The 24,787-nt window shown below is 45.6% G+C and overlaps 2 protein-coding genes across 3 annotated transcripts in view; both read right to left on the bottom strand.

Moving 5' to 3' along the window:
- The window catches only part of LOC143766868 (uncharacterized), a 38,341-nt gene extending 25,522 nt beyond the window's left edge, over window positions 1–12,819 (bottom strand). For both annotated transcript variants that reach the window (XM_077254862.1, XM_077254863.1), the window contains exons 1-5: window positions 12,789–12,819; window positions 5,029–5,177; window positions 4,720–4,899; window positions 4,514–4,637; window positions 4,333–4,430 (exon numbers count right to left, since the gene is read on the bottom strand). In XM_077254862.1, coding sequence (XP_077110977.1) covers window positions 4,333–4,430; window positions 4,514–4,637; window positions 4,720–4,899; window positions 5,029–5,106 — 480 coding nt within the window. In that variant the 5' untranslated portion in view covers window positions 5,107–5,177; window positions 12,789–12,819. The remainder of the gene's footprint in view (window positions 1–4,332; window positions 4,431–4,513; window positions 4,638–4,719; window positions 4,900–5,028; window positions 5,178–12,788) is intronic.
- Window positions 1–24,787, bottom strand: part of LOC143768285 (uncharacterized) — a 371,133-nt gene that overhangs the window by 179,655 nt on the left and 166,691 nt on the right. The gene's annotated exons all lie outside the window — the stretch shown is intronic.

The raw sequence follows: 24,787 nt of genomic DNA, 5'->3' as shown, positions 1-24,787 counted from the left end.
GTATAGAAAAAGATGGTGGGTGGTGTAGCAAGGAAACGGTGGACACAAGTTTGCAGTCTCTTTACCTGGTTTCCTGATGAATTCAGGCAGTCACAGTCCAGGGCACCAAACCACAGGTACAGGTAGGATCCGGCCGACTTGGAAGCGAGTTGGGATTCCCCTTCACCAGGTGGAGTTAGAAGCCTTCCTTCTAGCGCAGTGGTGTACTCCCTTGCTGCCTTAAGGCTCTCACAAGGTCCTCACGTGATCTCTCTGTCCCCCTTCTAGGTAGGACACTAACCTATATAACAGGTGGCTCGAGCCTTTTTCTCAGGCTGGTAAGGGGTCATGGATATTGAGCCCCCCAACCTAAAAACAGCAGCCTGCAGCTGCCCAGAAAAGGCGCATCTATTAGATGCACCAATGCTGGCGCTTTGCCCGGCTCTTCCCACTTTCCCTGCAGCGGTGGTAATATTTGAGGGGTCGATTTCACCTTTGTATTGTCAGGTGACATCAAGCCCACAGCTTAGTAATGGAGAGTAAGACACCGATCCATTACTAATCCTATAGTTATATAGTAAATAAACAGCAAAGAATAAAGTCTTTTAATTGGAAAAAAAATGACACAGACTCCTTTAATATTCTCAATGAAACCATACTTACGACTTCGCCTAATTCCACCGAAGCCCTCGATCTCCTGCACTAAAAGTAAAATAACAAAACAACAATATACCATACCGGTCTGTCATTCTGATCCACGCCGTAATCCATGTCTGGGGGAGAAATAGTTTTCAACATGGACGGTGCCAAGATGCGACCGTCCAGGCTGAGAACCACTGGTGAATGAGCTGATGAGAGCGCAGCATCATTGATCAGCAGTGACCTCAGGACCGTGGGAAAATGCCAGTGATGATGTCACCGCTGGTCACTGAGGCTGCGCTCGCAGCAGCTCATTCACCAGTAGTTTTCAGCCGGGACGGTCGCATCTTGGCACTTTTCAGGTTGAAAACTATTTCTCCCCCAGACATGGATTACAGCGTGGGACAGAATGACATGCAGGTATGGTAGATTGTTGTTGTTTTATTTTACTTTTATTACAGCAGATCGAGGACTTTGGTGGAATTAGGCAATGCAGTACGTATGGTTTACTTTGAACTTAATAAAGGAGTCGGTGTCATTTTTTCAATTCACTTTATTCTTGCTGTGTCTTTATTTACCATATAACTATAGGATTAGTAATGGATCGGTGTCTTACTCTCTATTACTAAGCCGTGGGCATGATGTCACCTGACAATACAAAGGTGACATCAATCCCACAAATATTAACCCCACTTGCCACCACTACAGGGCAAGTGGGAAGACCCAGGCAAAGTGCCACAATTGGCGCATCTAATAGATGTGCCTTTTCTGGGCAGCTGGGGGCTGCTATTTTTAGGCTGGGGGGGTCAATATCCATGGCTCCTTACCAGCCTCAGAATACCAGCCCCCAGCTGTGAGCTTTAGTAAGGCTGGTTGCAAAAAATGCGGTGGACCCGAAGCCATTTTTTTAATTATTATTTATTAAAATATAAAAAAAAATAACAACGTGGGGACCCCAGTGTGAGGATATGGCCGCTTACTAAAGACTATAAGACAAATGGACGTAGAGCGGAGACCACAGCTCAAAGACAAAGACTATTTCCAGCACGGCCCACCGGTTACATCAATATTATTGTACTTTAATAGTTAATTTGCTTGCTGTGTTTCATTAGTGATTTTCGTGGTCAGCAGTTCATGCTCAGGAATCAATGTTTCTATTCAGTGGCAGTCAGCAGAGGAAGACGAGCAGGCTAGAGTTTATGTGAACCTGAGGCCAGATTCCATCAATCTTAAGGTACCGTTACACTAAACGATTTACCAACGATCACGACCAGCGATACGACCTGGCCGTGATCGTTGGTAAGTCGTTGTGTGGTCGCTGGGGAGCTGTCACACAGACAGCTCTCCAACGACTAACAATGCCGAAGTCCCCGGGTAACCAGGGTAAACATCGGGTTACTAAGCGCAGGGCCGCGCTTAGTAACCCGATGTTTACCCTGGTTACCATTGTAAATGTAAAAAAAAAAAAGACACATACTCACATTCCGGTGCCTGTCACGTCCCCCGGCGTCTGCTTCCCTGCACTCCTCCTGCATCCTGTGTAAGCGCAGGGAAGCAGACGCCGGGGGACGTGACAGGCACCGGAATGTGAGTATGTGTCTTTTTTTTTTACATTTACAATGGTAACCAGGGTAAACATCGGGTTACTAAGCGTGGCCCTGCGCTTAGTAACCCGATATTTACCCTGGTTACAAGTGAACACATCGCTGGATCGGTGTCACACACGCCGATCTAGCGATGACAGCGGGAGATCCAGCGACGAAATAAGGTTCTGGCCTTCTAGCTCCGACCAACGATGTCACAGCAGGATCCAGATCGCTGCTGCGTGTCAAACACAACGATATCGCTAGCCAGGACGCTGCAACGTCACGGATCGCTATCATTGTAATGTTGTTCAGTGTGAAGGTACCTTTATTTGTATCAAGGTCTCGCTCCCATTGTACTCCCAAACTAAAGGTACCTTCACACGAAGCGTCCTCGCTAGCGATATCGTTTCGTTTGACACGCAGCAGCGATCAGGATCCTGCTGTGATGTCGCTGGTCGCTGAATAAAGTCCAGAACTTTATTTGGTCGTCCGATCGCTGTGTATCGTTGTGTTTGAAAGCAAAAGCAACGATACCAGCGATATTTTACACTGGTAACCAGGGTAAACATCGGGTTACTAAGCGCAGGGCCGCGCTTAGTAACCCGATGTTTACCCTGGTTACCAGCGTAAAAGTAAAAAAAACAAACAGTACATACTCACCAGCGCGTCCCCCCAGCGTCTGCTTCCTGACACTTGAGCGCCGGCCCTAAAGTGAAAGTGAAAGCAGAGCGGTGACGTCACCGCTCTGCTGTTAGGGCCGGAGCTCAGTCAGTGTCAGGAAGCAGACCTGGGGGACGCGCTGGTGAGTATGTAGTGTTTGTTTTTTTTACTTTTACGCTGGTAACCAGGGTAAACATCGGGTTACTAAGCGCGGCCCTGCGCTTAGCAACCCGATTTTTACCCTGGTTACCCGGGGACCTCGGCATCGTTGATCGCTGGAGAGCGGTCTGTGTGACAGCTCTCCAGCGATCAAACAGCGACGCTGCAGCGATCAGCATCGTTGTCGCTATCGCTGCAGCGTCGCTTCGTGTGAAGGTACCTTTAGGCCCATTGTGTGGGCTGAGTAGACTCAGGGGAGCCATCACCACGGGAGGGCTCACATACAGTCCCAGCTGATGGAATATGCCTTGTCCTGTGAGCTAAAGGAAAATGTTTAAGGGGGCAGGAGAAAAAGACATAGGATTGAATCAGGCAGTTGTTGGAGGGATTTCAATGGAAGAGGATCCAAGCTGGAATGGATGGATGATCTATGGAGCTTTGCAGATTGTTGGCTGGAGGGGTATCCATGAGCTACGGTCAGGATATCCATCATCTGGAGGAATATAGGCTGTGACTGTACACTATACCAGCTGGAGATACAAAATCTGTGGGCCAACCAAAAGTTGGGAGACAGTGGGCATCGCCTGGTATGGAGCCAGTGGAACTCCCGATCTCAGATTGGGAACTTGTGGACTGAGGACATTGTATGTTGGCCATCTACCTAGATTTGTTGTACAACCATGGATGTATGGAATAAAAAAAATTAGTTGCATCGTTAACCTGCCTAGGTGATTTTTATAACCCACAACCTCAGATCTTCACACCATCTATTCTTGATAACCAACCTTGCTGAAGTTGACAGCTGAGAGTTCCAGCCTCAACTCTGAGTTTTGCCCAGTTGGTTCAAGAAAATTGGGGGAACCCACACCAGATTTTTCATTCATTCATTTCGCTATACTGCAGGCGGCGGCTGAGGAATACCCCGATCATCCGCTCCTGCTGTCACGGTTATTAGCGGCAGCAAGTGTCGGATGAAGGGAGTAAGAGTCCCAAAAGCCCCCACCTGCTGTCATCGTTCAGACTTTAATATAACTCATCATTCTCTTCTGCTCACGCCGATCGCCAGAGCAGGGGAGGGCGATGAGAGCCATCTTCAGCACCCGCCACAGGGGAACAGCGCTTACAGTAGCACTTCTTCCCAGGCGGCCATCTGTGTGGTACTGTGGCAGCACACGGTTGCCACACATGAGCCGCAAGTATTACACACACGGACACTGATATCTCCGGTATTGGTTTTTCCGGGAATGCAAATAAACTGAAGTGTGAAATCGGCCTAAGGGAGATCTCCTGACACCTTCTGTCCATCTACCTGATGGTCCTGAGGAGCATTGGGATCTTCTTGCTTGCAGTCCTGTGGAAGAAGAGGACGGGGACATCTCTCTGGTGTTGTCCTCTTACTGGATAGATCTGGAGGAAACACATACAGGGAGTGAATTCATTCTTTACATACAGATAATTATAGGCCGTGTGTATTTAGTCCTGTCTATTACCTGGAGATGTGAGGGGCTGGGGAACCTCCATTATGACGTTCTTGTACAGATCTCTGTGTCCTTCTAAATACTCCCACTCCTCCATGGAGAAATAGACAGCGACATCCTGACACCTTATAGGAACCTGACACATACAATGATACCGTCATCCCCCGATCCCTTCATAGTGTTACTGTATAATGTCCCAGCATTCCCAGCAGTGTCACCTCTCCAGTCAGCAGCTCAATCATCTTGTAGGTGAGTTCTAGGATCTTCTGGTCATTGATGTCCTCATGGATCAGGGGGTGAGGTGGAGGCCCCGTGATTGGGGTCAGGGGTCTTCCCCATCCCTCAGACACAGGGTCCTGACAGCGATCACTAGAGGTCTTCTTCACCACCGTGTAATCCTGGTAATGGAGAGACACATTAATAAATCTCACTACAGACATTTCCAGAGTCCTCACCTCTCCAGTTCTGTCCATCTGTTATTCCCATAGATAAGAATGATGTAATGTGACGTCATCAGAATCTCTCACCTCTCCAGTAAGCCGGAAGAGGATCTCTAGGGTGAGGTGTAATATCCTCTCCGCCATCTTGTCTCTGTCCATATCCATCTTTGATGGGTAAATCAGGAAATTCTCTTTTGTAGAAGATCTTCACTGAGAGGATCCGATATTGTAGAGACCTGAATGAGAAGATGAGCCGATGTAACATCATAAGAATCCTGTGTAATAATACAATTACTGGAGATAATAAGGGAAACATATGAGGAGATTAATTATTTTACAGTATTTAGTTTCCTTCTTTACATCTACTAATAAATCCTATATATTTAGGCCACAGACAACAAGCAGTTTCCTCCTCGGAGTCGGCAGCTGAATACGTTTCTCATAGACTCATCTTCCATAACGCTAATTCTCGTCTCATTTACCGACCCTGAAATCGGCATTAGCAATACTGCAGGAGATATTCATTACACGCGACATGAGAAATAACTACTTCATGATGAGGACGACATCTTCATCTTCTACTACGGCTCTAGAGACATAATTGGCCAGAGTCGGTCACTGACTCCATCCCCACCGGCCGTCTATATGAAGATTTCCCGTCTTCCCCGCACTGTAATCTTCTATCACGTTAGATCTCAGCTCTGATTCACACACAGAAGTTTGTTTATAGCCCAGGAAAGGGAGTAATACCCATGGAGCCTCCTGGCTAGTAATATCAGCTCACAACTGTATACTTAGCCTTTAGTGGCTATAAAAATGGGGGACTCCTCTAAAAACGTGACGTAGTTTGCCCCTATATTTAATAACCAGCAAAGCTATGCAGACAGTTGTGGGTTGATATTAATAGCCTAGGATGGGGCCATGAATACTGTGCCCCCAGGCTTAAAATATCAGCTCTCAGCCGCCCGGAAAAGGCACATCTCTAAGATGCACTAATTCTGGCACTTAACCTCTCGCTTCCTACTTGCCCTTTAGCTGAAATTGTGATGATGGGAAGGAGAAGGTGACAATACCACACCCCACTGAGCCCTGTCAATTCATAGGCATCATAGCAACCAAGTGGGCTACCTTTATGGATGATGCACTCCTGCCTATCCAACTATCGTATGGTAAATATCTCATAGATCCTGGGTTCATTAGTATTTGCACCAAGAATGAGGCTAAGTGAGTATTTATTAATTAACTGTCGGTGATCGGAGGTAGTCAGTGAGGTGGATGGTACAATATTGTGCATCTATGGGGCAGTATTGTGGGAACATTAGAAAGTGGGGGGATGGCAGTACTGTGGGGACATTATACTGTGTGTGAGGGGGATGCCAGTCCTGTGGAAACATTATCCTGTCTGTGGGAAGCCACTATTGTGGGAACTTTATACTGTGTGTGGGGGTATAGCAGTATTGTGAGAACATTATATTGTGTGTGGGGGTTTAGTGGTACTATGAGAACATTATACTGTGTGCGGTGGGATGGAGGTACTGTAGGAACATTATACTGTGTGTGGGGGTATGGTGGTAATATGAGAACATTTTACTGTGTGTTGTGGGATGATGGCACTGTGAGAACATTATACTGTGTGTGGGGGTATGGCGGTACTATGAGAACATTATACTGTGCGCGGTGGGATGGAGGTACTGTAGGAACATTATACTGTGTGTGGGAGTATGGCGGTAGTGTGAAAATACCTTTTTTACGAGAGATGCCAGTACTGTAGGAACATTATACTGTGTGTGGGGGTATGGCGGTACTATGAGAACATTATATTGTGTGGGGGTATGGCGGTACTATGAGAACATTATACTGTGTGTGGGGGTATGGCGGTACTATGAGAACATTATACTGTGTGTGGGGGTATGGCGGTACTATGATAACATTATGCTGTGTGTGGGGGTATGGCGGTACTATGAGAAGATTATACTGTGTGGGGGTATGGCGGTACTATGAGAAGATTATACTGTGTGTGGGGGTATGGCGGTACTATGAGAACATTATACTGTGCGCGGTGGGATGGAGGTACTGTAGGAACATTATACTGTGTGTGGGAGTATGGCGGTAGTGTGAAAATACCTTTTTTACGAGAGATGCCAGTACTGTAGGAACATTATACTGTGTGTGGGGGTATGGCGGTACTATGAGAACATTATATTGTGTGGGGGTATGGCGGTACTATGAGAACATTATACTGTGTGTGGGGGTATGGCGGTACTATGAGAACATTATACTGTGTGTGGGGGTATGGCGGTACTATGATAACATTATGCTGTGTGTGGGGGTATGGCGGTACTATGAGAAGATTATACTGTGTGGGGGTATGGCGGTACTATGAGAAGATTATACTGGGTGTGGGGGTATGGCGGTACTATGAGAAGATTATACTGTGTGTGGGAGTATGGCGGTACTCTAGCAACATTATACTGTGTGGGTGTATGGCGGTACTATGAGAACATTATACTATGTGTGGGGGTATGGCGGTACTATGAGAACAATATACTATGTGTGGGGGTATGGCGGTACTATGAGAACATTATACTGTGTGGGGGTATGGCGGTACTATGAGATTATACTGTGTGTGGGGGTTTGGCAGTAGTGTGAAAATACCTTTTCTACGAGAGATGCCAGTACTGAGGAAACATTATACTGTGTGGGGGGTATGGCGGTACTATGAGAACATTATACTGTGTGTGGGGGTATGGCGGTACTATGAGAGCATTATACTGTGTGGGGGTATGGCGGTACTATGAGAACATTATACTGTGTGTGGGGGTATGGCGGTACTATGACAACATTATACTGTGTGTGGGGGTATGGCAGTACTATGAGAACATTATACTGTGTGTGGGGGTATGGCGGTACTGTAGGAACATTATGATGTGTGTGGGGGTATGGCGGTACTATGAGAACATTATACTGTGTGCGGGGGTATGGCGGTACTATGATAACATTATGCTGTGTGTGGGGGTATGGCGGTACTATGAGAAGATTATACTGTGTGGGGGTATGGCGGTACTATGAGAAGATTATACTGTGTGTGGGGGTATGGCGGTACTATGAGAACATTATACTGTGCGCGGTGGGATGGAGGTACTGTAGGAACATTATACTGTGTGTGGGAGTATGGCGGTAGTGTGAAAATACCTTTTTTACGAGAGATGCCAGTACTGTAGGAACATTATACTGTGTGTGGGGGTATGGCGGTACTATGAGAACATTATATTGTGTGGGGGTATGGCGGTACTATGAGAACATTATACTGTGTGTGGGGGTATGGCGGTACTATGAGAACATTATACTGTGTGTGGGGGTATGGCGGTATTATGATAACATTATGCTGTGTGTGGGGGTATGGCGGTACTATGAGAAGATTATACTGTGTGGGGGTATGGCGGTACTCTAGCAACATTATACTGTGTGGGTGTATGGCGGTACTATGAGAACATTATACTATGTGTGGGGGTATGGCGGTACTATGAGAACAATATACTATGTGTGGGGGTATGGCGGTACTATGAGAACATTATACTGTGTGGGGGTATGGCGGTACTATGAGATTATACTGTGTGTGGGGGTTTGGCAGTAGTGTGAAAATACCTTTTCTACGAGAGATGCCAGTACTGAGGAAACATTATACTGTGTGGGGGGTATGGCGGTACTATGAGAACATTATACTGTGTGTGGGGGTATGGCGGTACTATGAGAGCATTATACTGTGTGGGGGTATGGCGGTACTATGAGAACATTATACTGTGTGTGGGGGTATGGCGGTACTATGACAACATTATACTGTGTGTGGGGGTATGGCAGTACTATGAGAACATTATACTGTGTGTGGGGGTATGGCGGTACTGTAGGAACATTATGATGTGTGTGGGGGTATGGCGGTACTATGAGAACATTATACTGTGTGTGGGGGTATGGCGGTACTATGATAACATTATGCTGTGTGTGGGGGTATGGCGGTACTATGAGATTATACTGTGTGGGGGTATGGCGGTACTATGAGAAGATTATACTGTGTGTGGGGGTATGGCGGTACTATGAGAACATTATACTGTGCGCGGTGGGATGGAGGTACTGTAGGAACATTATACTGTGTGTGGGAGTATGGCGGTAGTGTGAAAATACCTTTTTTACGAGAGATGCCAGTACTGTAGGAACATTATACTGTGTGTGGGGGTATGGCGGTACTATGAGAACATTATATTGTGTGGGGGTATGGCGGTACTATGAGAACATTATACTGTGTGTGGGGGTATGGCGGTACTATGAGAACATTATACTGTGTGTGGGGGTATGGCGGTACTATGATAACATTATGCTGTGTGTGGGGGTATGGCGGTACTATGAGAAGATTATACTGTGTGGGGGTATGGCGGTACTATGAGAAGATTATACTGTGTGTGGGGGTATGGCGGTACTATGAGAACATTATACTGTGCGCGGTGGGATGGAGGTACTGTAGGAACATTATACTGTGTGTGGGAGTATGGCGGTAGTGTGAAAATACCTTTTTTACGAGAGATGCCAGTACTGTAGGAACATTATACTGTGTGTGGGGGTATGGCGGTACTATGAGAACATTATATTGTGTGGGGGTATGGCGGTACTATGAGAACATTATACTGTGTGTGGGGGTATGGCGGTACTATGAGAACATTATACTGTGTGTGGGGGTATGGCGGTACTATGATAACATTATGCTGTGTGTGGGGGTATGGCGGTACTATGAGAAGATTATACTGTGTGGGGGTATGGCGGTACTATGAGAAGATTATACTGGGTGTGGGGGTATGGCGGTACTATGAGAAGATTATACTGTGTGTGGGAGTATGGCGGTACTCTAGCAACATTATACTGTGTGGGTGTATGGCGGTACTATGAGAACATTATACTATGTGTGGGGGTATGGCGGTACTATGAGAACAATATACTATGTGTGGGGGTATGGCGGTACTATGAGAACATTATACTGTGTGGGGGTATGGCGGTACTATGAGATTATACTGTGTGTGGGGGTTTGGCAGTAGTGTGAAAATACCTTTTCTACGAGAGATGCCAGTACTGAGGAAACATTATACTGTGTGGGGGGGTATGGCGGTACTATGAGAACATTATACTGTGTGTGGGGGTATGGCGGTACTATGAGAGCATTATACTGTGTGGGGGTATGGCGGTACTATGAGAACATTATACTGTGTGTGGGGGTATGGCGGTACTATGACAACATTATACTGTGTGTGGGGGTATGGCAGTACTATGAGAACATTATACTGTGTGTGGGGGTATGGCGGTACTGTAGGAACATTATGATGTGTGTGGGGGTATGGCGGTACTATGAGAACATTATACTGTGTGTGGGGGTATGGCGGTACTATGATAACATTATGCTGTGTGTGGGGGTATGGCGGTACTATGAGAAGATTATACTGTGTGGGGGTATGGCGGTACTATGAGAAGATTATACTGTGTGTGGGGGTATGGCGGTACTATGAGAACATTATACTGTGCGTGGTGGGATGGAGGTACTGTAGGAACATTATACTGTGTGTGGGAGTATGGCGGTAGTGTGAAAATACCTTTTTTACGAGAGATGCCAGTACTGTAGGAACATTATACTGTGTGTGGGGGTATGGCGGTACTATGAGAACATTATATTGTGTGGGGGTATGGCGGTACTATGAGAACATTATACTGTGTGTGGGGGTATGGCGGTACTATGAGAACATTATACTGTGTGTGGGGGTATGGCGGTACTATAATAACATTATGCTGTGTGTGGGGGTATGGCGGTACTATGAGAAGATTATACTGTGTGGGGGTATGGCGGTACTATGAGAAGATTATACTGTGTGTGGGGGTATGGCGGTACTATGAGAAGATTATACTGTGTGTGGGAGTATGGCGGTACTCTAGCAACATTATACTGTGTGGGTGTATGGCAGTACTATGAGAACATTATACTATGTGTGGGGGTATGGCGGTACTATGAGAACAATATACTATGTGTGGGGGTATGGCGGTACTATGAGAACATTATACTGTGTGGGGGTATGGTGGTACTATGAGATTATACTGTGTGTGGGGGTTTGGCAGTAGTGTGAAAATACCTTTTCTACGAGAGATGCCAGTACTGAGGAAACATTATACTGTGTGGGGGGGTATGGCGGTACTATGAGAACATTATACTGTGTGTGGGGGTATGGCGGTACTATGAGAGCATTATACTGTGTGGGGGTATGGCGGTACTATGAGAACATTATACTGTGTGTGGGGGTATGGCGGTACTATGACAACATTATACTGTGTGTGGGGGTATGGCAGTACTATGAGAACATTATACTGTGTGTGGGGGTATGGCGGTACTGTAGGAACATTATGATGTGTGTGGGGGTATGGCGGTACTATGAGAACATTATACTGTGTGTGGGGGTATGGCGGTACTATGAAAACATTATACTGTGTGTGGGGGTATGGCGGTGCTATGAAAACATTATACTGTGTGTGGGGGTATGGCGGTACTGTGAGAACATTATACTGTGTGAGGGTATGGTGGTACTCTGAGAACATTATACTGTGTGGGGGTATGGAGGTACTATGAGAACATTATACTGTGTGGGGGTATGGCGGTGCTATGAGAACATTATACTGTGTGTGGGGGTATGACGGTACTCTGAGAACATTATACTGTGTGGGGGTATGGAGGTACTATGAGAACATTATACTGTGTGTGGGGGTATGGCGGTACTAGGAGAACATTATACTGTGTGGGGGTATGGCGGTACTGTAGGAACATTATACAGTGTGTGGGGGTATGGGGGTACTATGAGAACATTATACTGTGTGTGGGGGTATGGCGGTACTGTAGGATCATTATACTGTGTGGGGGTATGGCATTACTATGAGAACATTATACTGTGTGTGGGGGTATAGCGGTACTGTAGGAACATTATACTGTGTGTGGGGGTATGGCGGTACTATGAGAACATTATACTGTGTGGGGGTATGGCGGTACTATGAGAACATTATACTGTGTGGGGGTATGGCAGTACTATGAGAACATTATACTGTGTGTGGGGGTATGGTGGTACTATGAGAACATTATACTGTGTGTGGGGGTATGGCGGTAATATGAGAACATTATACTGTGTGGTGGTATGGCGGTAGTGTGAAAATACCTTTTTTTACGAGAGATGCCAGTACTGTGGAAACATTATACTGTGTGAGCGCCATCATATATATTACATAAGGGGTGTAAAATGGAGAGTCATAAAAAAGCCTCCTCAGGGCTGTGCTGCACTTGTACAGACTGCTATCTGCCGCCCAGACGGGACCATGTGACACCAATGGGAAGAGGGAGGTTTCCGGAGGGAAGAGTCTAGAGGGTGCACCTGGTCAGGAGGCCTTGATGGCACAGTTACTGATATTATAAAGGCCGGAGCCCCAAAGGCAGAACAGATTTGGCGCCAACAAAGGAAAGGGGTGCGGGGAAGAATCTGAGGTACCAGCTCATGGTAAAGTGCCCGAGGCAGCTGGGTGTGGGGCAGAACCCTGCTTACAGGGCATAATGGGGGCATTACACTGTGTGGGGCCAAGAAAGGGGCCCTGTACTAGGAGAACACTCCGCTCCCTCACTTCCTGTCCTCCATAGTTGGCTCGTATGTATCTATTACAGGAAACAGAACAACAACGTTATGGTTCTTATAAAGGGGCAACAACAACCCCAAAAGAGTCTCCTCCGTGCAGAAGGGGTTAATGTCCCCGGCTGCGCTCAGTAATGGGGAATCTCCACATACCTCCACCTGCAGAGCCGCACTCCACATATATGGCTGCTCTGTGCACACAGGACCTGTGATGAGGTCACAGGGGAGGAGTCAGGGGTCACGTGATCCGCAGTGAAGACGCTACATGGAGACTTCTCCTCAGTCAGTGACATTCCCGCCATTATTCGCCCTCACTACTGGCACAATCACCTCGCGCCGCCTTTTCTACACAATGTTCTGTGTGGAATGTAACGTGTGATTTCTCTGGAGACAAATAGACCCCACACATGAGGGGATTATCACCGGTTACCGGACGTCTAGTATATGGCGGCATATGATTGTGCTATCGCCTCCACACCAGGGTCTAAAATGCAGAAATCTCGCTTATTTACCCCCTTCCAGTGTCCGGCTAAGGGCTCATACTCATTTGTGTGAGAAACGGACGAGTACAATCTGATAATAAAATCGGACTGCACTGGGACCAATGTTACTCAATAGGTGACGGCTCATTTGCAAGTTTTTTTTAGCCAAAATCGGACTGAGATAAAACTCCCAACATGCTGCATATTGCTGCGGTTCTCGGACGAGAATGTCCTTAGAAAAGCCGGTAATTCAGTGCGGTGTCCAGTAAAATCGCACTGACCGGTTACAATAGAATAGATAGATACACATAGAATAGGTATATATATATTTATATCACTAGATGGCGGCCCACTTCTAACACATCGGGTATTCTAGAATATGTATGTAGTTTATTTATGAAGATTTAACCCCTTAATGACCGCCGATACGCCTTTTAACGGCGGCAGCTAAGGGTACTTAAACCACAGCACCGTTAATTACGGCTCTGTGGAAAAGTGAATAGCGCCCCCCAGAGTCGGATTTTCTCTGGGGTCTCGGTTGCCGGGGGTAGCCGAGACCCCAGAGAACATGATTCGGGGGTTTTTTACTGTTAGAAAAAATAACTCTTCCTTACTTGTTCAAGTATAATCCAGTGAGGATAGAGAAGAAAAGCAAAACTGAATTGTGTGGATAAAACAAATCTTGGTTAATGTCCATTCAAAAAGTGATTCCAAAAATGAAGAAAAAGTAAATGATAAGTTCATAGCACAGAAAATGAAGTATTAGATTATAAAGAGAAAGCAAGCATTGATCTTCCATATGGTCTTGTGGTATGAGGTGGTCGTCCATGTGGAGATTCCCCAGAAATGAGAGATCTGGTCCATACTGGAGCTGGGTCTTCCTTATATACGATTTTGACCCATAGACTTACATTGGTTACTATTTTCCTACCTCATAACCACATATGGTGATCTACCGCTACGTCCATAGCTCGTACCATATTAGCAGAACCTAGCAGCTTCCAGAATATGCCGAATGGTTCTGTACATTACCTCATTCCATATTCCCTAAATATATATATTGTTTGTTAGTTACAAGTAACTTTAGTCGTCCACTTATAGCCTCAACTTGACAAGTGTCCTGTAGCTCTGACATACAGAGAACAGATGTAAGCCGAGACTCCAGAATAACTCACTACCACACACTACCTAGAGCTCCGGCTCATTAATTGTACTCTGTATATACGTTAAGTGATCAATAATAATATTTTATTGTTATAAGATTTTACATTCCCCCTGATTAGGATTTGAGAAATATCATAATTAACCCTAAACTCTTTCTCTCACCAATCGTATCACATTCATTCTTTATTCCGAAAACCTTCTATAAACATCTGTCCTGAACGTCATCTGAATATCGAAGACTAAAATTAGATTAGAGAATTATATTTTCCTTTTAAACATTTCTCTCAAAATATCATCTTCCTTTTTCATTTCTGTCTTTATCTTTTTATAAATGTTCTTAATATTACACATAATAACTATCTGATATATTATACACGGCAGAACCACAATGAATATAACAATCAGATTAGATAATCCATCTCCTGCTGAAGACTGTGACCAACTAGTTACTGATTTCCCTACATTTCTCCCCCAAGATGAGCCGGACATACTCGTCCATTCATGTTCAGTATCAGTTACATTCCCTTGCTCATGTCTGGATACAATTTCAGCTTCTTTTAATTGTTTTGTTAATAAATGTAACAAACCCTTGTCTTTTATCTCATTTGTCCACATATCCCAAGGAAAAGTATTGATTTGGGACAAATTGAACTGTATCGGAAGGATTTTTAGATTTCTTGAACCTATTAATGTTAGATTAACACTTCCTCCCTTCTTTGGGAGTTTTCACATTTCCCCCAATACAATATAAACCTATTGTCAGACTTTCAGCATGTACACAGGATGGAGAATGCGGAAACAACTTCTCTTTCTGACATAACTTGGAAACAAACCTTATTAGCGCTTACTGGTGTCACCAAGTCCTGGATCGTGTACATTCTCCACTCTGGCAGGACATGAGGTATGATTATGGAAACATGAATGATAAAGGACTTTATCCTGTCCAGGTAGACACATTACCTTAGAGACAACATTTAAGCATGAGGAAATGTCTAATTGTTCAGTGTTTGTGCCGTCAAATGCAGAATCTGTGTCCTGTAACTGATGTGATAGAAATATATATATCATGTAGATCTCACTTGCATGTATACTCCTCTATAATCAAATATATACTTATATGCTCACATCAAATATATACATTATAATCAATGGTTTAAAATGGCTGACACAAACTAATATAACCTAGACAGATCATAAAATGGCTGACATGAACTAATGTAAACCAGACAGATCATATGGGGTTTTCCACCCCTAAAAGCGGAATGATGTCAGATGTCTGATGACTGCTGATCAGATGTCTCAGCTTGATCAGCAGTCATATGAGCATTAATCACAATATTCCATATATGTTTAGATAACCAATGACAGAGGAGCTAGACAATATGGTAATTAACTAACCACCCCTGACAACCCCTAACCACTCCTTTCTATGTGAAAATATAAAACTATGTATGTACAATAAAATTCAGTATTGATGGAATGTTGTTCTGTCACAGTTGTGTACAGTCCATTCTTGATGAGCGCTCAAAATACTCAGTCTAATTGGGAGCGGCCACAGCACACACAGGGATATATTTATCCAACCCTAATATTTCCATAACAGAATGGCGCCCAACGTGGGGCCCGGATGAAACGCACACGTGGACCCACTACTGACCGGAACCGAAGTTATGGCCGTGGCTTTGGCACAGGGGCAGGAGACTGCGCAGCTCCATAAGTAAGGTAAGAAAATGTTATCATCTTACCTGAAAGTCCCCTGTGCCCAGTCCTCGTCTATGCTTCTTGCCGGTAAGATGTGGTCACAAATTCCCAGGTAGTGTAAAAAATCCGTAGCCACGAATCCACCCTGGGAGGTGTCTGCTGTGGACCGTGTATGTGTTTGTGTAAAATCCGAGAGAGGAAGGAAAAAGTGACTTTTGTTTATGGTGGCTGGGTAGCAGACAGCAGGAGTTCAAATCGCTGAGTAAGCTATCACAGATTCCCGTGCAAGAGGAAAGGAACAGGTAGTTCCGGAGCAGGTGGCTCCAGAATCCAGGCATGGATGGTGATAGTTTTCAGGGGCTACCACAGATTCCCGTAGCCGGCGGCCAGTCAGGACGACCGGAGCGGAGGGTGGTAGAACCCGGCATATGCGTGCCAGTGCGATTGATAGTTGTCTGTTCCCAGCGCAGCCTGCATGTGTCACAGAATTTAAAAGGGCATCTCTCGGATTGTCTATCTGTCTGTTTGTGCCATGTACTATTGCCGCTTTAAGAAGCAGAAATAGTTCTCTTGTCCGAACTTCCTCTTTCTCCGTGCTGTTTAGCAGAGAGATATGCATTGTAAATCAAACTGTCATATCTAGTTTTTTTTCCTGACTGTTTTCAGCTGCAATGCTGGGTATGCGTAGTTTTTTTGTGAAGAAGTGAAATTTAAATTGTATCCATCATTTTTGATATGACAAACGGGATTTTAGTGACATTGCATATTAGAATATTATAGTATTAAAAAAGAGGAAGTGTGTCTCTGACTGCATTTGGGCGCAGAGATTCTAAAAGGGAAAAAAAAAAAAAAAAAAAGGGAAAAGCCGTTTTCATTTTTAATTCTTTTTACTCTCTTAAAGGGTCTTTTTTTTTCCTTTTTGCGGCATTTTAAAATTTTTAATTAAGTTTTCCTCAATCTTCAATCTCTTTATCTTTTTATTTTTTATTTATTTATTTTTGAAAAAAGTTTTTTCTTTACTCTTGTATCAAAGTTTTGAGTTTTTGGTTGTGAACTAAGTTTTTGACGGTTTTCTTATCATTTTGGGTTTTTCTTAGAGTTTTATATACTCATTTTTAGAAGTTTTTTTTTTTAGTACTGTTTTCTTTTTTCATTTTTGTGTGTTTTTTTTCATTTTTTACTCTTGCCATGGGGAATAAAGTGGCCGAGCAACAGGAAAGCCTTTTTACTTCCTGATGAGAAAAAGAGCCCCTAGATAGTGGCAGGACACGGAAGGTATTAAGTATGTGAAGATTTTGGAAGGTATTAAGTACGTGAAATTCATTAGAATGGCAGACTTCAAGCTGCGGAGTGGCATGACGTAGAAAGGAAAAATAAGGGAAGTGACAGTAGCTGATGTTAGATTGCTGAAAACTAATACATGGTATAAAGTGGCAGCAGAGCTTACATCGTTTAGGTGTTACAGAAAATTATGTGAGCAAACCAGGAAGTGATTTTTGTGGGTATAAGACAGGAGAATCTGAGTAGTCTGCTTTTAGCAGAATCCATGGTATAGGTAGTTATTTTTGCACAGTATGTGGTGCACCCCGTCTCTCCCTACAGGGAGAAGGCATCATTGCTCCACTCTATTGTTCTCATTCTGTTGTCAGTCTTTTCTCTCTGCATTCTTCTCTCTCTCTCTCTTTTCCTCTCCTCTTCCTCCACATATTTCTTCTCACCCTCCATCTTCTCCTCCCTTCTTCTCCACTTCACAACCACACCTATCTCCTCCTTCTTTTCCTTCTACACACCCATCTCTCCTCCCTCTTCTCCACACTCTCTCTCTCTCTCTCTCTCCTCCTACTATTCCTTTGTCTCACTCCTCGAACCCTCCCCCTTCTTCTTCCTCTTTTTCCCTCCTTGTTGCCGGCTGGGCCAACGCCCAATTCAAACAATATGGTGCGTACAGCACAAAGTGTCCCTGGCACAGTCCAGCCATTGCCAGTTGTGATATCGGGGAAAGAAGGTGAAAGCCCCCCCTACAGTGGGCAGCCCCAGACATATCAGGCAGCAGTCAGCTCAGCCCTGGGTGCAGAGGGGGGAGGGGTGATATCAGAACGAGCTCACTGACAGATCCTCCGTTACCTCATTTCACAGTCAACAATATTGTAACCCTTAAGATTTTACATGAACTTTGATATCACCATGTATTGATAATGTACAGCTTCAGCACCGGTCAGAGCTGCCTACATCCACATTCACACCAACATGAAACTATAAGCCTAATCCATCATAGCTTCAGCAAGGGGGGAGACATCCTCACATAAAAAAGCAACTTCTAAGTCCAAAATCAGCCAGTGTATGACCCCAGTACAAGCCATCACAACTATTCTTCTGATGAAGATGAAGAGGGAACATCATACATGCTGTCTAGTACTAGAAAAGAAACCCACAGGCACCAAGAAAGCAGGGGCAGATAGAGGCACCACCATTACACTATGTGCACTGCACTTCAAGTCAGGTGACAATAGTCCAGACCCAGGGATGCATCCCATGCCATTTTACAGAAGAATGTAGCAGAAGCAGAAGCAGCAAACATATGCAGCCAGCTGGAATGATCTCTGGGCCATGAATGAAAATAGAAGCAGGTGATGCACTCTGGCCAATCATGAAGGAACAATTCAAACTTCCAGCAGAATCAGACGTACACGCTTGGGAGTCAGAGCCACAGCTAATTGAACAGCTCAGAGAGTGGGCCAAAGGCAGATTGGCAGGACAAGCCATGACATGAGCCAAGATAAGACAGAGTCTGTAAAGAAGTTTCATTGCAGAGTAATGCAAGTATTCCAAGACTTGGGCTTCACCATTCATGACCAGATACACAGGCCTTTGGGCATGGACTGAGACAGCCAATCAGGAAATCACTGATAGTGGCTAGGCCTAGGAACAGGTCAATAGCAGTGGACTGACCCAGCAAAATGTTTTATGTGCGCCTAGGAGACTGTTCAATGCCAATTGTCACCAAAACTGCCACCATTATAGCACCACAAAGAGCGCAAAGAAGGAAAAGGGTGCCGTGCTGCTGAGAACGCCAGAAGGGGAGCCAGAGGTGAAGACGCTGCAAAGTGCCGACCAACACACCAGAAGAACCGCTGCAGACTCCAGAGAGAAGACACCGACCTCAATAAGGTTAGCAAAGGGGAGAAGCTATGCCAGACCAGGGGTAAGAAGTGACGGCAGATGCAGCCGCAGCCCCTGTAATGCCCCAAGACCTTGGGTTGGATGCAGCCGCCGGTCTCATGGCACCCCCGGGCCTCGCCACGAATGCACCTGCAGGCCCCGTCTTACCACCGCAGCTTCAATCAGCAGGCCGGACCCCGCTGCCGCTACAGTACCCATCATGCCGTTGTCCACAGTAGCCAAAAGGATTGAGTCTCAACCAGGGGTGCAGAAGACAGCCCCTCTCATGGTGACCACTGACCTGGAAGAGCAACCACACTACAAAGACAGAAAAAGTGTCAAGTGTTACATCTGTGGCAAGTTTGGCCATTACCAGAACCAGTGCAAAGCACCCACGCCCCCGAAGAGACTGGACCCATGCAATCCAAGAGTTGGTCCAGAGAAACAGGTCAAGGAGGAAGTGCAGAAAGCAGTGAAGTACCCCGTCCATAGGACAGAGGCCAGCAAGCCAGGTCCGCAAGACACTACGCTCCTGACATGTAAAACTTCATCTGCAGGACCAATACCTCAAATTACCTTTAAAAGTGGATGGCGTTGTCAGATCCAAAGTGGTGCAGCCAGAAGTGTGATGACACCTGTGGAACTCGCTGATCCCACCTGCCTATCAGAATCCTCTGTGTCTCGCATGGGCATTGATGGTCAAGTCAGACATTCTCAGCTTACAAAGCCACTGAGCGTGTGCACTCAGCCAGGACACTCTATCCTGTCCCAGTTTGTGGTGTAAAGGACCTGCCACTCAACCTGCTGGGAGCGAACCTACTGCAGAAGCTGAAGGCAACCACAGTGTTCCAGGAAGATGGGACAGTGACACTTTCTTCATCCCTGACCCGAGAAGAGTCATGCTGGCGGCCCTACAAGAACATTAAACAATCGAGGCCTACCCAAGGAGGTACTGGATGTAGTACCAGAAAGTCTATGGTCTAAGGGACCCCAGCACGTGAGAAAACCTCAAGTTGCCCCAGTACGGGTGTCACTCAAGCCATGTACCCCGTACCCTCGTAAGGCCCAGGCCAGGCCTAGAGTCAAGCTGCCTCTGACCAACTGAAGGTCTGCCTGGAAATAGGAATCATTGTTCCTCGCACATCGCCTTGCAATACCCTCCTTTTCCCCGTCAAGAAAAAGACTGTAAAAGGAGAGCCAGCCAAGTTCAGAATGGTATATGACCTGAGAGCTGTGAATGACGCCACGGTGTTTGAAACTACAAATATGCCGAATCTGCACACTCTGCTCTCAAATGTGCCTGCCACAGCAAAAGTGTTCACAGTGAACAACCTGGCTAATGTTTTCTTCAGTGTTCCCCCCTCATCCGGAAGACCAGTTCCTGTTTGCCTTAATGCACCAGGGGGGACACCACACATGGACAGTGATGCCACAGTGGGCCCAGAACAGCCCTTCACAGTTCACCAAAGCAATGTCCACAGTTCTCACCAACTGAGTCACAGAACAAGCAGAAGTAACCCTGCTACAATACATGGACAATCTACTCCTTTGTGCAGTTGACTTTGACACGTTTAAAGCCCATTCCTTGTATCTCCTACTCTACCTGGCGGAGCAGCACTGCAAGATCTCAAAGAACAAAGTCCAGTGGTGTCTGAAGCAAGTTACGTTCCAGAGACACTGTATTGCTCACCAGGTGAAACACCTGACAGATGACCGGAGGACCACAGTGGAGAAGATGGTCCCTCCGACAACTCCAAAGGTGCTACAGGCCTTCCTTGGTCTAGTTTCATATTGCAGAGCCTGGATCCCTGATGCTTCCGTCCTAATGCAGCCTCTGTGTGAATACGTCAGCGTGACCCCGTTCCTCCAGACAGATGTGGCCTTCAGTTCGTTCAAGAAGTGAAAAGGCTCTGTAGTCTCAGCGCCAGCACTAGGCCTATCTGACTACAAGAAGCCATTCCGTCTCTACTTGATGAGAAGAGAAGGCCTTGCTACTGGAGTCCTGACACAGCTTCAGGGGGGAAAGCAGAGACTTTCGGACTACTTTTCAGCTTGCCTGGATCCAGTTGCAAGGGAAGCCTCTTCCTCCCGCATGAGAGCAGCAGTTGCAGCACACGCCCTCCTGGACAGGACTACTGACATCAGTGGAAAAACCATTGGAAATCCTGGCTCTGCGTGACATCTCAGCAATCCTCAACCAAACCCAGCCAAAACATCTCTCCACCGCCAGGCATCTTCGCCTCCAGTGCTCTCTACTCCTGCCCGACAATGTCACCATCTCCAGATGCACAGTCCTCAACCCGTCCACTCTACTCCCACTCCCAAGGGGGGATACAGATACGGATCCTCAGATAAAAAGTCTGATCAAAATCTGCATGATACCTTCTGCAGGGATCTGAATTTGCTCCGGACGGATGACCATGATTGCTTCAGCATCATGCAACAGGAAACAGCAGGACTACCCAAGGTGGCAGAAGAGCCACTGACCAACCCAGAGTTGATCCTCTATGTGGATGGCTCCAGATTTGCAGATGATGAAGGAAGATTCCACACGGGAGGTGCAGCGACCAGCAATCAAGAGATCCTGTGGTCCAGAAGTCTGCCGCCCAGTCTGTCAGCCCAGGAAGCAGAACTGATAGCGCTGATGAAGGCCTACCAGATGGCAGAAGACAAGACTGAGAAAATGTTTACCGATTCAAGGTACTTGCATGGCATAGCACACGACTTCGGACCCATCTGGGCTGCAAGGGACTTCCTCACAGCAAGCGGAACAACCGTGAAGCATCAATGGAGCCATTAAGGACCTGCTGAACACACTTCAACTTCCAAAAGTGGTGACAATGCTAAAAGTCAAAGCACATGGAAAACTAAACACAGTAGGGGCACGAGGCAACAACATGGCAGATATGGCAGCCAAAGAAACAGTCAAGGAAAGACAATATGGACAAGTGGAAGAGGTCGTAGAGCCGGACGGCTACTACAGGACGGCTGAAGACAGGAAACCTGACAAGATGACATCCTGGGATCTGCTCAAAAAAGTTGCAAGAGCAAGCCCCAAAGGACAAGAAGGAATGCTGGATGCAGAAGTGAGCAACACATGAAGAAGGAAGGGTATACTAAATGGACTACAAACCCTGTTTACCCCGAAGCATGTACCCTATGGTGGTCCAGTGGGCACATGGGCCCACGCACAGATTAAAGACACAGATGAATGATCCGATTGGTGCTTACTGGTTCGCTCCAGAAATCTCCACCCTAACAGCCAAGTTCATAAACAGCTGTCTGACCTGTGGCAAATGCAACCCTGGAAGAATGAAGAAAGTTCCCACACATCAACTTGCCAGACCACTGTACCCCCTTCCAAAGGATCCAGATAGACCACATCCAGATGCCGCCAAGTGGAGAATTCGAATATGCCCTTGTGGCCGTGGACATGTTCTCAAGATGACAGCCAGAAGCTTTCCCAGTGAAGAACCAGTCAGCAAAGAAGCTACTCTCAGAGACGAGATATGCAGCTATGGGGTCCCAGAAGTGATAGAGAGTGACCAGGGACCCGCATTCACAGCAAACCTCACATGAGAGATCTAGTCAGCAGTAGGGTCAGACTTGGGCCTACACACTCCCAATCACACTACTCAGTGTTAGGCACACTCCCAGAGGCCCAGAAAAGCTGTCACCATATGAAATTTTGTTTGTGTCTAGTCCCAGGTTAGGGGTATCCTTTCCCTTAGCAGCTGATTATGCAATATGATACTTTGTCTGCTTATGTAATTGAAATCACCAAGAAACTTGCTAACATCCATTCTCGAGTTTTTTTTTCTTCATTGCCAGATCCAGATTCAGTGTCCGGTATGCACTCCTAGAAGCCAGGAGACTGGGTGTTGGTGAAAAAGCTTGTAAGGAGAACACCACTCGATCCCAGATTTGATGGTCCTGCTCAAGTGCTGCTGATGACACCAAACTCTGTGAAACTGGAGGGAAGACTCGCTTGGATCCACTCATCGCATGGCAAGAAAGCTCCCCTACCAGAAGATGACACCCAAGCCAGAATGATGTCGTGGATGCCCTGCCTGACCGAAAAGATGACCTACCTGATAAAGACTGCACATCGCTCACTACACATGCTATTGACTAAGAGACTGATTGCAACGAACCCCCGTTAGGGACAGATCTCCTGACCGCCCATTTGCGAAAAGTCTGTATGGAGTGGGGCACAGGCGTTAGGCTTGTGTCAGTTCGCCAACAGCACAAAAGAGTTGCAGCGCTTTGGGACAGGAGGCTAGGATTAGGGCAAGTGATATCTAAGGGGGGCTTGTGATAGAAATATATATATCATGTAGATCTCACTTGCATGTATACTCCTCTATAATCAAATATATACTTATATGCTCACATCAAATATATACATTATAATCAATGGTTTAAAATGGCTGACACAAACTAATATAACCTAGACAGATCATAAAATGGCTGACATGAACTAATGTAAACCAGACAGATCATATGGGGTTTTCCACCCCTAAAAGCGGAATGATGTCAGATGTCTGATGACTGCTGATCAGATGTCTCAGCTTGATCAGCAGTCATATGAGCATTAATCACAATATTCCATATATGTTTAGATAACCAATGACAGAGGAGCTAGACAATATGGTAATTAACTAACCACCCCTGACAACCCCTAACCACTCCTTTCTATGTGAAAATATAAAACTATGTATGTACAATAAAATTCAGTATTGATGGAATGTTGTTCTGTCACAGTTGTGTACAGTCCATTCTTGATGAGCGCTCAAAATACTCAGTCTAATTGGGAGCGGCCACAGCACACACAGGGATATATTTATCCAACCCTAATATTTCCATAACACTGATAATATAACAATTGTGTGTGACTAGCAGGAATTCCCAGAACAGTTATAGTAACCAGGGTTTCTTCTCTTCCCGACACTGGAATCAGTGATGTTCCTACACAAATATCCTGGTCACATCCTAACCACTTATTTACCCACAAATCTGTAGGATTTAACGCAAAATTATATTCTGTAGGCAAATTTCTCATTAGTCCTAAAGGTGTAATACCACTTTGTAAGGCTTGTGCAATCATTTTCAGATTGGTGGAATATTCAATCTGAATTTCTAGACATGTTTTGGCCACTTGAGATTCCTGCTCACTTTCTATTAAAGCTAAAGTAGCATCTTGTAGATGTGATACAGAAGACCTCAATACAGCAGCAGTGTTCAAAACCATCTTCTCAAGGACTTGATTCAAACTTTTCTGAATCTTTACCCCTTTACCTCCAATATTTTCCAGATCTGATTTAAGAGTATGTATGTCCATAGTGTTAATTAGACTTCCTACTGTTCCTAATCCCCCCAAAATACCTGCTAACACTCCCCTCTTACTTCTAGTTGGTGCTGGGGTTCTTTTCCCAAACCATTGTTAGTTAGTAAGTTAGTAAGTAAGGCCGAAAAAAGACATTTGTCCATCCAGTTCAGCCTATATTCCATCATATTAAATCCCCAGATCTACGTCCTTCTACAGAACCTAATAACTGTATGATACAATATTGTTCTGCTCCAGACATCCAGGCCTCTCTTGAACCCCTCGACTGAGTTCGCCATCACCACCTCCTCAGGCAAGCA

Source organism: Ranitomeya variabilis, chromosome 4 (assembly GCF_051348905.1).
Source record: "Ranitomeya variabilis isolate aRanVar5 chromosome 4, aRanVar5.hap1, whole genome shotgun sequence".
Taxonomy (NCBI): domain Eukaryota; kingdom Metazoa; phylum Chordata; class Amphibia; order Anura; family Dendrobatidae; genus Ranitomeya; species Ranitomeya variabilis.
Note: the sequence above shows the minus strand (reverse complement) of the source record. Positions and strands in the feature narration are given on the sequence as shown.